The sequence below is a fragment of the Trifolium pratense genome, linkage group LG5 (assembly GCF_020283565.1).
Source record: "Trifolium pratense cultivar HEN17-A07 linkage group LG5, ARS_RC_1.1, whole genome shotgun sequence".
Classification (NCBI taxonomy): domain Eukaryota; kingdom Viridiplantae; phylum Streptophyta; class Magnoliopsida; order Fabales; family Fabaceae; genus Trifolium; species Trifolium pratense.
This window is the reverse complement of record NC_060063.1, coordinates 55,802,721-55,816,548: the sequence shown is the minus strand read 5'-3', so window position 1 is coordinate 55,816,548 and position 13,828 is coordinate 55,802,721. Positions and strand designations below refer to the sequence as shown.

The 13,828-nt window shown below is 32.6% G+C and overlaps 1 protein-coding gene across 1 annotated transcript in view; it reads right to left on the bottom strand.

Moving 5' to 3' along the window:
- The window catches only part of LOC123885458 (midasin-like), a 40,102-nt gene that overhangs the window by 5,184 nt on the left and 21,090 nt on the right, over window positions 1-13,828 (bottom strand). The window contains exons 35-65 of the mRNA XM_045934744.1: window positions 13,635-13,803; window positions 13,414-13,485; window positions 12,643-12,731; window positions 12,312-12,563; window positions 11,877-12,012; window positions 11,677-11,762; window positions 11,492-11,586; window positions 10,373-10,514; window positions 10,170-10,259; window positions 8,930-9,053; window positions 8,633-8,793; window positions 8,337-8,450; window positions 6,907-7,056; window positions 5,917-6,096; window positions 5,653-5,835; window positions 5,452-5,553; window positions 5,127-5,351; window positions 4,912-5,034; window positions 4,309-4,390; window positions 4,072-4,202; window positions 3,797-3,961; window positions 3,503-3,578; window positions 3,310-3,422; window positions 2,656-2,738; window positions 2,440-2,553; window positions 2,231-2,308; window positions 1,988-2,144; window positions 1,119-1,207; window positions 921-1,033; window positions 593-843; window positions 226-474 (exon numbers count right to left, since the gene is read on the bottom strand). Of these exons, the coding sequence (XP_045790700.1) occupies window positions 226-474; window positions 593-843; window positions 921-1,033; window positions 1,119-1,207; window positions 1,988-2,144; window positions 2,231-2,308; window positions 2,440-2,553; window positions 2,656-2,738; window positions 3,310-3,422; window positions 3,503-3,578; window positions 3,797-3,961; window positions 4,072-4,202; window positions 4,309-4,390; window positions 4,912-5,034; window positions 5,127-5,351; window positions 5,452-5,553; window positions 5,653-5,835; window positions 5,917-6,096; window positions 6,907-7,056; window positions 8,337-8,450; window positions 8,633-8,793; window positions 8,930-9,053; window positions 10,170-10,259; window positions 10,373-10,514; window positions 11,492-11,586; window positions 11,677-11,762; window positions 11,877-12,012; window positions 12,312-12,563; window positions 12,643-12,731; window positions 13,414-13,485; window positions 13,635-13,803 (4,194 nt within the window). The remainder of the gene's footprint in view (window positions 1-225; window positions 475-592; window positions 844-920; window positions 1,034-1,118; window positions 1,208-1,987; window positions 2,145-2,230; window positions 2,309-2,439; window positions 2,554-2,655; window positions 2,739-3,309; window positions 3,423-3,502; window positions 3,579-3,796; window positions 3,962-4,071; window positions 4,203-4,308; window positions 4,391-4,911; window positions 5,035-5,126; window positions 5,352-5,451; window positions 5,554-5,652; window positions 5,836-5,916; window positions 6,097-6,906; window positions 7,057-8,336; window positions 8,451-8,632; window positions 8,794-8,929; window positions 9,054-10,169; window positions 10,260-10,372; window positions 10,515-11,491; window positions 11,587-11,676; window positions 11,763-11,876; window positions 12,013-12,311; window positions 12,564-12,642; window positions 12,732-13,413; window positions 13,486-13,634; window positions 13,804-13,828) is intronic.

Sequence of the window (13,828 nt, the reverse complement as noted above, 5' to 3'; positions counted from 1 at the left end):
ATAGACATGAAAAATTCCATAGTTAAAGAACTAATCATTTACAATGCAAAGAAAAGTAGCACGGTGATGATATACAATGAAAAGAAGAAAATGCAGAACAATCTGGAAAAAATCAAAATGAAACTACCAAGGGAAAAGAATAAAGAAACTATTATGATGTTAAAAAATTTAAATGAAACAAATCAGAGACCTTGCTCTACCAATATTTAGGAAAAATATGTTTACCTGTTCAAGAGTTATATCTTTATGAGGATTTTGGCATGTCTCCTGCAGAAGAAGCACAGACGTAACACTCTTAAAGTAATGCTCAATAGCTGTCTTCCACTCCCTAAGCGAGCTTTCTTCAGGGACATCAATATCTTTGACTTTAGCATCAATTTCCAAGGATGATGGACTAGCGAATCTACTATTTTCTAGAAGTAGACATTGCATGTTCCCAGAAAGCTCAAGGAACCACCAATCTTTACGCTGGTCCTGTGTTTTTGTTTAAGTAAAAGGGTAGGAAGAAAAATAAGAAAAAACAAATAATTTTACCAATTCTTAATAAATAATCTAGACATTCATGAAAAGAAACAGCTAAACTTTAAACCACCTTATCAGTTAACTTGTTGGGAGGCAACCCACTACTTCTTAAAAGGTCGAGAAGATCAGACAAAGTTCTTCTCTTCCTTTGACCATGCTTATCGTCCTTCCAAACGTTACCGGAATCCACTGCTTTAATATAAATATTTTCAACCGTATGCCATGCATCTTTCCATCCTTCCAGGTAAAGTGTATGCTGGGAATCACAAGATCTCAATATGCTTCCAATATCGGTACAAAATGCCAGTTTCTCAGAATTTCCTAACAAGAAACAAATCAGACCAAAAAAAACTAGGAACACCAAAAAGAAAGTGACAAAAAAAGAAGAAAAAAAAAACCTTCAACATTTTTCTGCTGTAAAATCAAAACATCATATGCTGATGTTTTCTTAAGATGCAAATTCTGAAAAGCATTGTCTAGCGCCATGCTGCAGTTTTCAAACCACATTGACCTACACCAGCAAGTTCCAACAACTTAAATAGAAAACTAAAAAATATTAAACTACAGCAAGACCATAAGCTGTGAGATAAGATAACCTGTTTTCATCACTGAACAATGGCAAATCAGAAGCGTTACTGATTGAACCTCTATGTAGAACATTTTGAAAAGATTCTTGCAGAATATCCTTCAACAATAAGAAAAGAGCAACATATAAAACAATATTTAAACAACTACTGAAAATACAAATTATGAAGACACTAATACAAGAACTGCTCACGCTCCAAAAATGCTATATATATATATATATGAAATTGAAAGTGAAGATAAAAATAAATATATCATATAGCATAAAATAAACCTAATCTAACAACTACTTACTACATTTGCCTAACAGAAATAAAAATTATAAGTTATCATATCCTGTCTAAACTTGGTGCTTGTTTAGACAACATGATTGTATAACTCTACTATGTGTCCTATCTTATTGTGTTCATTTGGTTAAAATTTTGTATCTTGAGAGAAGGGTTGTGCTAGAAATCAACAGGATAGGATTAGAAATTTGTTTCCAGATATACTAATAAAAAGTTATTTAATATCTCATTAAATTTAAAATTTTTGTATTAATATTAAAATTTATTTAGATTCAATGATGTTTTAAAATTGTGAGGAACCAAAACCCTATACGAATCCAATAAAGCTATACAGAAACATATGTAGACAGAGATCTAACATGAAAATTACATACTGAATACGTAAGAACTTGAACAATGTATCACAAACATGAAATTCAAAACAAGATTCTTGATAAATTACAAAAGAGGCTGAGCTCACTCAATTATTAGATTAGCCAATAGTTCACATATAAAACTAAACCAAGGGCAGGCACAGTGAAATATGGTAAAAAGATCAATCCTAATTATCACATCTGTTTTTACATAACCAAATAGAAAGCTTTGATACTTACGGTATACTTCTGTATAAGTTTTTTCAGCTTCTGCCGACTCTTTTTCAAGTTTTCAATTGATGAATAACTCTTATCATGCTCCCATCGACATAGTTTCACCAATTCTTTCAGTTCAATTAAAATTTCTTTCCTACTAGCATCAATGTACTTCGATACACTGCACAGTTGCATAATTATGAATTCACATGCATAAAGAGACCAAAAGACAATAAATTGGACAAACAAAAACCAAAAGGAACTCACATTGGTAAGAACTGCACGTAATATCCAAAAATATTGTACAAGAACAAGAATGTTGACTGTTCCATCCAACAAGGACGACTGCAGTGTTCAGCAATGAAGAAAAAACTTCGTATTATATTCGCATATAAAAGTAATTTCACAGAATACTAAAGATTTGCAACAAATTATCTACTGGCTTCGATAAGCACTTTCATTGTTTTTACATATACCTGGAATTATTTTTCAGGCATGCACTCATATGGTTTTGACCAAGGAAAGCATAAAGAAGCTGAAGACGTTTCCCGAATTCCCCAATACTGGAGGTCTGAATGTAGTCCTCCAGGCTACAAGATTCATATGGGGAAAAAAGTTACTCCAGAAAACAAGCCACAAAATCTAACAGATGAAACGTCAAATTGCCAGGTTGAATCTTAATTATAACTTACCTTTGGACAATTGCTTGATCAGAAGTACTGGATGGAATATCAGAAGTACTGGGTAGAAGAAGCGAGTATAGAGGAAACCACAACTACAACAAGAGTGGGACAACAAGAAATAAGCTATTGCGACATAAAATAAATGAGGATATCACCAAAGAGAATGAAGTAAATGAACAACTTTCCCTAGTTCTGAAATACATTTATAATAACTTTATGCGTCGTTATTTTAATACAACCAGCAAAAGAAGCTAATGATAATTTAATGCACTAGATTAGCAAGTCAAGTATTAAAATCACACTCTAGGTATTGGTTCCTGATTATCAAATTATTATTAACCATACAACCCACCCACTCTCCTGTTTTTCATCATTTTCCATATTTAAGTTTTGCTATTATTCTTATTTCTCTTCATTTTTCCTTTCCAGATAAAATCAAAGAGCAATAGGTGCAGTCATTGGAGAGATTTAAAAATTCTTGATATGGCCAACCCGCTTAAAATGGGAAACGAAATTCCTAGCAGGGCCATCACTAGCGTGTTTTTGGTTCTTATCATAACTTATCATTTCAAAAGTGACCTAGTACTATAAAGATATCAGGCTACAAACCATTATAAAGTCCTACAATACAAATATAACAAAAATGAAGGACATGCCACTTACTTTTTTAGCATTGTTCTCATATTGATCTATCACCTCATCAAGCAGTGTGGGCCAAGAACCCAGTTCCATCTTTTGCCATGATGACATCAGATCAAAAACAGATTTCAACTGATCTACAGGTCATTAAAACCATAAAATTAGTAAAACATGATGCAGACCATTGTAGCTACATTAATTGAAAGAAAATTCGTACTTGAGAAGGAGAACTTTGAATTATTTTCTTGCATAACTTGAGCCTTGTGAAGTAAAAACTGCAACCCTGAAAAAACCTAAAGAGGAAAGAATAGACAGACGAGTCATGGATGAAATCAATTTGCTTTCTATTATATCTATATATATATATAAAGGAAAAGTGTGCTGCTGCATATAAGTATATGACAATTTCATTAGCAATAGAGGTTCACACACTTTTCAAATTCTATTAATCTCTACAATAGGAAATCAACTGTAGTAAAAGATCGGAGTCTATTCAGTAATTAATAACTACCTTCGCTAGAGGGATATCAGATGGAAGAGTCAGGAGCATGTCAATGACATCCAGAAATTTCTGAAGATCATTCTGTTCTTCCCACTCATTTAGAAGAGAGAAAACCTGCTGTCTTAGTGGTGCAAGTACCTTCAGCATTTGTTCAATCTCATGAGCATTTGAATCCTGATCCATAAAAACAAAAAAAAATGCACATGCCATGAGGCAACCATTAAAAGAGGAAGAGAAGGATGTCCAAGGATCTAAAATATCAAAAAAACAGAACTGAGAAACACCTTATAAAAATTGAATCTATTAGCTGATTTGGATGACGAAAGAAACTTTCTTCTATAGTCAATACAGAGATAAAATAAATGTTCTGGAATCAGTTTAGCATCTAAACTGGCCAAATTTGGAGAGTGGACACCTGAGCAGAAGAAAAAAATTAAGAATTAGAAAATAGAAAATATAATATAAAGTCATAAGCAGTGCCCAGATACAAAGTGGAAATCATAATCAGAAGTTATTATTACCTTTGATTAAATTGATACCCAATTTATATGACTCGCTGAAGGAATGCAACCGATCTTCGTCAGAAATTTTGAAGATTCCGGGCTGAAAAAAAAATCATTATTATGAGACAAAAAAAATACTGCAAAATAAAAAAAAAATTAAACAAAAAAAAAAGCACTAGGATAGAAGGACGACCACTAAAAACAAATGATCAGCACATATTATATAAAAGTCATATAACTCACTTGGCGTGATCGTTAAAAGAAAAAAATATCAAAATATATATATTAAAATACAAGAAAACAAACCACTCTAATCTTGATGAATTTATTTTGAAATACAAATCAGTGTTAGATTATGGCCAACCCATAAAAGTCAATATTTTGAACCAGTAGCCAATGAAGCTCGAAATCTGGGTTATTAACCACGAAATGTATTTCACAAAAAATCATCTAATATACAGCCATGGAGATCATTATATATAAGACTCGATTATGTTTACAACGCCAAATTGCAAATCATATTCTAACTTATAAAGAAGTCAATAAGTCATACAAATCTTTCAACCCCAAATTGCAAATCATATTCTAACTTCTATAGAAGCCAAGGCTACATAGACTCACATCTTGGACTAGATCACCAGATCCAAATAACTGAGTGTGAATGAGAACCACATTGTCGAGGATAGACTCTTCCAGGTACTTCCATTCTTCGTCCGATATTTCATATTCCTCTGAGGATTCCATCTGATTAATTGAACAGATTTCAGATGACTAATACATAGAAGATGGAATCAATTAATTAAGAACATACATTTAGCATAAAAAAACAATCTTACTTTGTCCGTGGATTTTTCTTCATAAGAAAATTCTTTCCATTCAGAAAATGCTTCAGTTGCACTTGAATTTGCAAGAGCTGGTATTTCAACATCAATAACACTCTCAATTTGGAATGCTCGAGACTTAAACTTGAACTGTTGAGCATCATATTCGCTTTTTGATTTTGCATAACCTTTCATACTCATCCAAAGGCTGGCAAACTCGTAAAATATCTCTTGCAAATGCTGGTAGAGAAATATATGGAGTTATAAGCAAATTATTATTTCAACAGATTCAAATAAAAATGAATCGGTCGGCACAAAAAACCAGAGCATGGACACTGACCATATAAGATTCACGGTCGATTATTTTTGCATTTGATATAGAATATGCAATTTGAACGAGAATGTTCCAATAGATGGCAGCTCTATATCGCATCACAGATACCTGTTTTCAAAATTCAAATACACGCTAATTAACAAAACAAAACTTGCACAATCCATATTATTATATTAGAAATAGAATCTAATCCGATAATTAACTTACCTTCTTATCTGTAGAAACGCCACTTGAAAGATTATTAAGCCTTTCCATCAAACCCATATTCAAATTAAAGTCTTCCCCAAAATCTAGCTTGTATGATGGATGCCAGTCTAATCCAACATACTCAATGGAAATGAACTTGCATGACACAGCTCGGGGGAAGCGCATAAGTACATATATCATTTCCTGAAAAGTTCATAATGTCGGCTTCCAAATAGAATATAAATGAATTTATACATGCAAGTATTCAATAAATGACAAAGTTACCATAATCAGGTTGATGTTTTCATGCCCAACTTTTCTCAAATATTCTTTCTCCAAGGTGCTTGACAGAACCAGTGATAACCCAAATTTCATCTCATACACAGCGACTTGAATGGGTTGAATAATGTCATTATATGCTGTGTACTCATCCGTCAATCGATTAATGAAACACATTGCTGTTTCCTGGAATTCAAAACCAGAAATAAAGATAAATGACAGTACAAGGATAATAACTTTCACTACAGCCTTCTATCCGGAGAGGTGGTTCTAAGAAAATGACAAAAGGTCATTATTTTCAAATTTGCCAATGAAAAATCTGCTTCTACTTGTTTTTTAACTCTCATCCGTTTTGTACCATGATAGACTTTATTTAGTTTCAAGTAGTAGTACTAGGGATCATCTCATTACTTAGGTGGCAAGTTAGTCTCAAAACAAACACTAAGAGAGGGTTCAAGTATTTGCATTTAAGATTTTTAGCTCGTATAACTTCTCTTACGTTTCCATTAAATCTAAACACTACTATATATTGAATTCCATTACTTTATCACTTCAAAATATAATTAAGTTTGATAACTTCTATTTTTTTTATGAATAAGATAATCTTACTATCAGTTTATTATATTTTTAAATCTACTGATAGCAAGATGATTTAAATAAAGGCAAAAGCTAAAATGTGTCCTAAGGGCACATGATAAGCAACTTAATATAGAAATATTCTTTTTAAAAGTTGTGTATTTCACTTTTCAAAAGTCAAAATATTGCATTTTCCAATACAATAATTCTACTTTTGGGTTCCTTAACATGTGCCCTTAGGGCACACATTAGCAAGACCCTTAAATAAAATATATTTTCTTCAAATATTACAAACAAAATATGCATTTATCATAGTCGTATGACCATAAGCTATAATACTAACATTTAAATGAGAAAAATAAATATTTATACATAGTATTCCAAATTAATTCAACCTTAATGACATTCCTAGAAAGTTACCTGCCAACTGTGAGTGCGGTCGATAACCTGTTGTAGATCCTCTGCTTCAAAATTACCGACCAGAACTTCCAAAGCAGCAACATGTTTGAGAAACTCATCGCATTCATTCATTAACTTCTTGTATTTCCAGGATTCAGAGCGAAACACAATCTGAGTACAAGACAAATATATTTATAAGTAATGGAAAACAGCAATGAAGCACTCCCACAGACATAAAGCAAGATAATTTTCGCATTTCCAGTCAAATTACAGATAGAAACAGGGAAAAAGGTTTAAAGGATATGCTCGAAGAAAATAATAACGCATTAATAACACCAGCATACTCTGCAAACATATGCGAGTAATGCTGGTAATTGGACAAAAGAATAAGCCCAATTTTCTATTTTAACAAATTTAGTGATAACATACATTAATAATAATTTAGCAAAAAACCATACTACTCCCAAATAGGAAATGAAATCTGGTGATAGTACAATAAGACAAGTATGACATTTTCATGTCCCTTGGGTCTATCATACAAAATGATGAGAACATGAGGGTGTAAACCAAGAGGATCGAAAATGAGCAGATGAAATGGAGGAATATTTAGTGTCTGATGTGCGATAGAAAAAGTACACTCAAGCTTTAACCAAAACTCGAAGGTAAAAAACTATAGGACCTGCAATACTATAAAGGATGTCGGGCAGTAAAAAGCCACCAATGAAGTAAGCTCGGTGTTGCAAGACAAGGTTCAATTAAATATGCAATCATTGGAGAGAAATTTGGGATAGTAGCTCCCATTACAGAAAAGATTTAAGTTTCAATATAGGTAATTATACATCAGGGTAGAGAACTCATAAAAGCACTTTCAAGAGAATTGACCAATTAGAGGATAATAAAATAATGCATGGTCTATATGGGAACATAACATGTGACATTAAAATACAACATTGTTTGATCCAACTTGCTGACTGCCAGGTGAGACAAGGCTTGACTTTTGTTGTTGTTACTAACAATTTTGCACTGCCTAGCCCAGAGGTAAAAGACTGAGCAAAGTTCAACTATAAAGGCACCAGAACACATTGCCATGTGATATTGCCAGCAATAACTAATGGGTAGTTGCAACTATAGAGGAGGAAATACGACAAAGGAAAAAATGGGTAGTTGCAACTAGAGAAAACCATATGCAGAAATCAAGAACTCGGTATGACCAAGCTATAATTTAGAGATGAGGTGCCATTTATATTTTGCAAATACTTCATATCAGCCAAGATTAAATATTCAATGCACTTCACACAAACTATCAACAACAATAAACAGGCATCATTTAATAAAAATACTGAGTTTATACTCAAACATCCATATTCCATCATAAAATCTATAATTAAATATGCATAAGGAAAATAGTTCAAATAACTAGATAGACAATCAAGAGATAATAATATAAAAACCTTTCTTTGCAGCTTTTTACGCTCTGCTTGAAGCTTTTCTAGCCGTTCAGCTTTCCTTTTATCAGCTTCTACTGTCAAAAACTGTCCTGCTAAATACCCACACTCTTTCCGCACCTGAAAATAATTTAATAAATACAAACTAAATTTCTCAAGAGATGTACAGAGCTATTTCAGTCAAGAATTGTGATAGATGATGAAAAATACAGGATGACGTAGTAAACACTAAACAAGGAAGAGCATAATATAATAGAAAATCAAAATGTTATCTGTGAAATCAAAGCACTTTTTTGGAATACCTGAATTTCAAGTTCAAGTGATGATATTGTTTCTTCAAGCTGAGTGTACTTGCAATAGTACTTCATGGCAGGATCAACCTCATTATAGCTAAGCAAGAGATGAATGCGTAAAGCTCCAATGTGTGCCCATGCACAACCAATCGTATAATTGAAATTGAAATCTGATATATATATATAAAGAAGAGAAGTTAGAAGTAACATGGTTTAAATCTATGAACCAAAAATATTACACTTCTCTGGCCATAGTTAAAGGAGCAATAGCCAGTAATTTTATATTTTGATTAAGCAAATAATTACCAGCAGTAGTGGAGTGAAGATACAGCTCCCTAAGCAGAGGAACAATGAACTTATTTACGGAGTTTTTCAATCTGTGGTGTCGTGATGAAGCAACAAGGGTGCTCACCAAATGGATGCTTTCTTCCTAGATTCAGATAACAAGGGAATGAGAATACAAAACGAAGTATCAAGGGAAAGAGGGTGCTCACTGAAGTACCGTATCATCAAAATTCAAAACTACTTGAAACGAATACAAAATCAAAAATGTAGTATTCAATAAAATCCAACATGAACCAAAAAGGTGTTGAAACAAAGAAAAAAGAAAGATACACGTAATGAATTTCATGTATCTCATTTATTATCGCACATCCATATCCAATACAGTCAATACACATATACACACATTTGGATGTAGTGTCAAACCAAGCTCATCAATAGTACAATATAAATCACACATACATATCCAATACAATCAATGTACATATACACACATTTGCATGTATTGTCCAAATAAGTGCATCAATAGTACAACATAAACTGGAGTAATATATGATTTCCTCCTGTTATGAAAACCTTCCAAAAGCCTGACATAATTTTTAACTAAGGGATTAGCCCATGACAAATTTTAAGTCAAATGTCCTCCCTTAGTTATTTGGCAATACATGTTCAGAATATCAGAAGAACACAGACAATTCAATTCAATGACACCAAAACATATTTTTCTCATTTTCAAAACATGAGGTTCAACTAAAGAAGCAATGAGGTTGAGGTCAAACATGAATTGAGTTCCTTATGTGTTTGTAGTGTTCGTCAAAAACAAAATGTGTATTATTTTTTATATGCATATCCACATGTGTGATTTTACCAGAGAGCATCCCCATAGGCATCTACGATTGCTTAACTTCACCTAAATTTTTTCATAAGTATGGATATACATTTATTAGTTGGTTTAACTGTAGCATTATTCTGATAAATAAATTATGTGTAGGTATCATCATAGAGGAAGAGAATGTGCAATAAATAAATGTTGAAAAAGTAGTTAAACACAGAGTTCTATTGACCAATATCATTTGGTTCCGACAATTTGCCTAAATAATTAGGGAAACAAACAAGCAATGCCCAACCAACATCATTGAAGTACTACATCAATATACACAATATAGGATATTTTCCAAATGCTCATAACTCTCTTCTTTCCGAATCAACAAAAGCAGTTAAAAACCATATAAAGAATGTTAATAAAAAAAAAAAAAAAACATACTGTAGCCATATTTCTCTCGAAAGAAGAAAAGTTATATTTAATTCCAGCATATTGATCTGCATCAAACGATTTTCTGTGCGCATAAATAATCTGCATTTAAAAGCCATAAACATGAATTAGTTTAACGACTTCAGATAAACTATGTGCAAAGGATAATAAAGATAAAATATACAAAAAAAAAAAAAAAAAAAACTAAATATTACTTGCAGAAAAAGGGAACGAGCAGCAGACAAAAGAAATTTAGGCAAATATGCCCCAGGGTGAGAGGAATTCCACAAATTGGACAAGGAAACTCTACACTTCAGACATTGCACCCAAAACTCCTTGATAGCATGTGAGCTTTCCCTGAATATATCATGAACAAGGATGAGAAAATTTGCAGGACATTTAATGATGGATATTCTAATCTCATGACATGGCTCTCAATACAGGCAAGATGACAAGTACTCATACAACAAAAAAATACAATACAGGCAAGATGCACATTGACTAGTATTTAACTAAAAAGTAATGGAAGAAAAATAGCTGCCTTCAGATTTAAATTCAATAGTGAATTTATCTACATAAGTATTGGTAAAACTAATTCTCGTATTCAGGAGAGTTTAATTGTGGTTGTTAATTAGGATTTGAACTGTATTTTTTCTTATATATTTTCAAATTTATATAGTTTCCAAAAATTAGAAAAGTATCTCGTATATATTCATTGCAGAGGATTTCCTCAATCAATTTAGATAGTGTATCTGTATTAATAATCCTACAGTAACTGTGTTTTACTTGCTGTTCTTGAGGACAGTAAAACACTCTTCTTTCTCTCACAATGAACCCCAATATTGAAATTAGTAATGAGTATTTGAGCGTATGTACTTGTTATGTATAGCTTCTGTTTCAAACACCTGTCTACAGCTGTTAGTTAGAAAGATAGTTATGCAGTTGTGTAACTGATATAGTCTAGAACCTACTCCAAAAACATAGTGCGATTAATACTTGTAATCTTGAGATTCAATTCATAACAAATCAGAAAGACTTGTCCATTCATCTACCGTATTATTTCACTTTCGAAAAAAATTAGAAGACACGAGTGTAACAAATCTTTCATATTATTTCACTTTTGTCACATCTTCAAAATTTTAATTTTTTTATTTGAGATAGAATTGCTATACTTCCCTAAATATTTATTAAAATTATAAAGATTCATAAAAATGAGACTAATGAGGTTTTATACAATTGCATCCAACATCCTAAAAGGAAAACCATAGTATATTTTGAAACAAATAGAACCGGTATAAAACAAAAAATCTAAATAACAAATAAAATGAACTCACGTGATCTGTAAAACAGTTGAAGCACACACAGGCTGAATGAGCATGTGGGGTAGTGCAATACTGATATTATCAAAACCTTCGATCTTTGAGAAATTCTGGTGCAAGAACAAATATGATAAATGGGTCAAAAAGCAGACAACCACGAAAATCTAAAAATGAAAAAGAGAAATTGCACGAACACATACCTTCACAAAATCAGGTAAACATGCCCACAAAGATTCATGCCAGTTAAACCACATCTCCAGAATAAAGCTTGCAATTTTAATATTCACTACAACCCAGGCCCAGGAAAAAAATCCCAAAGAAAAAATAAATTAAAAACCTCATGTGAGCACCATTCACAAAGAAAAAGGTTAATGCGACAAATCGGAATTCGTGCACCAACCTGCATCCATTGAAGTCCATGCATTCAAGGTCCACGAGATCTTTTGATGTGGAGAAAACATTTGTGGGGGTCTTGATGAGAAACTCAGAGAAAATTTTAAAGCAGAGTCCAAAAGGTAGGAAAGACGTCCCACAACCTATAACCAGATAAGCAGAGAAAATTGTGTTTAAAACAATCCATTATACATACTTGTAGTATAACAGAAAGAAAGTGATCTAATAAATCAATTCTTCATTTAAAACCAAAGTGTAGGTTCTCTCAGCATATACAGTAACTACCCAATAAGAAGGAAATATCATTAAAACTGAAACAATTCATGACAACCAAACTTAAATAAATTAAACAAGTAATTAGACATGCATACTTAATTGAGTATGCATCTAAACAGACAATATACCAATAAACAAGTAAATACAAAATTGTTCTGAATATTACTTGGTGTAAGCCTTCAAGGTCGTCCAAAGGCACAGATGAGAGCTCCTTTAGTAACTCCATGTCCCTGAATAGACTGGTAGCGTCTGCTGGAGGAAATGTATCCTGCCATCCCTCAGATACAGAGTTTTGGCACAACAATTCCGGTGTTGACAAACAACAAGAAGCTAGACTATCAGCATAGGCTGAAAGATCTTTAGATCCAGTATTCGTTTGCAACTTGTGCTGTTCATGTTCTAACCTTCCTAACAGAACCTGTAAAACAAGTTCAGTAACAGATCAAAGAGAAACACGGGCATTTATTGTATTCAATGACAATATAAAAGGCACAAACCTGATATGCCTCGTCTAACTTCTCAATAATATGAGCACCATCATCTTCATGACTCCGTTTTGCTATCATAAACGAGGAGTTGGAGATATCTACATGGTTACGGAATAAAGAATGAAATGAGATACATTTGAAACTAAACAGATGGAGCAATATATCAATGGTAAATAAAATTGGCATGTGCACACCCAAAGTGACATAATCGAAACATTCATGCTACTTGTTTTAAGAGGCTATCACATCTTCCATGGGTTTTTATTGTCAAGCATATATAGGCAGAAGAAATGATTAAAATTTACAATCATCAAAGATGGGTTTAACTTCATAGTCCACTGGGCTAAGGTTTCTCATGAGAACTATCATGATTCGTATAGATAATTACTATAGAAAACATATATTCAAAAAAAAAAAAACACAGTTTGTTTGTCTGATTGACCAAGAGCTGCTCTAAATGTGTGCTTGATGACAACTTTCAGATGTCAAGTCAAGTAAACTACATATCTTTCGAATAAATATTTAATCATCCTAATCAAAATGAATAATAAAAAGGATAACTCCTGCACCACCAGAAAACTACTGGAACTACAAAACTATTTGGAAAGATAAATCCAATAATGATTGCCTTAAGGATATTATCATGGCTAGTTAATATTTGAAATATTAATGAGAGCGGTGAGACTCCAATTAACTGTCTAGAACATTTATATGTCTAGAACATCAGATGTCAAGTCAAGTAAACTACATATCTTCGTATGAAATATAATGCCAACATACCTTGCAATACAAGGAAGCGAAGGTCATGATCAAAAGCTACGACAGCATCGACATGATGGCTGCTCAACATTCCTGCATTTTTCCAACAGAGAAGTTTTTTTGAAAAGCCAAAATGAGATATATATTAAAAAAACCGAGAACGACTACAAGAGAAGTTAATCCAGTTAATTTGAATTTCAATATACAAGCTAAAACTAACAGCAAGGAATGCAGAAGTAAACCTTGATTACTGTTGTTGGCTCTCTTCCTAGGCCAAAGTGCTTCATACAATTTTAGAAGCTGCTGATGTTTATCATGTAAATCAGACGAGGTGGGCAAAAATGGGTGACCACCATGAATCCACAGCAAGGACTTTTCTGATGAAATTTTTTTCAATTTTTCGCTTTCCACCTATTTAAGGGGGGGGTTAATTATT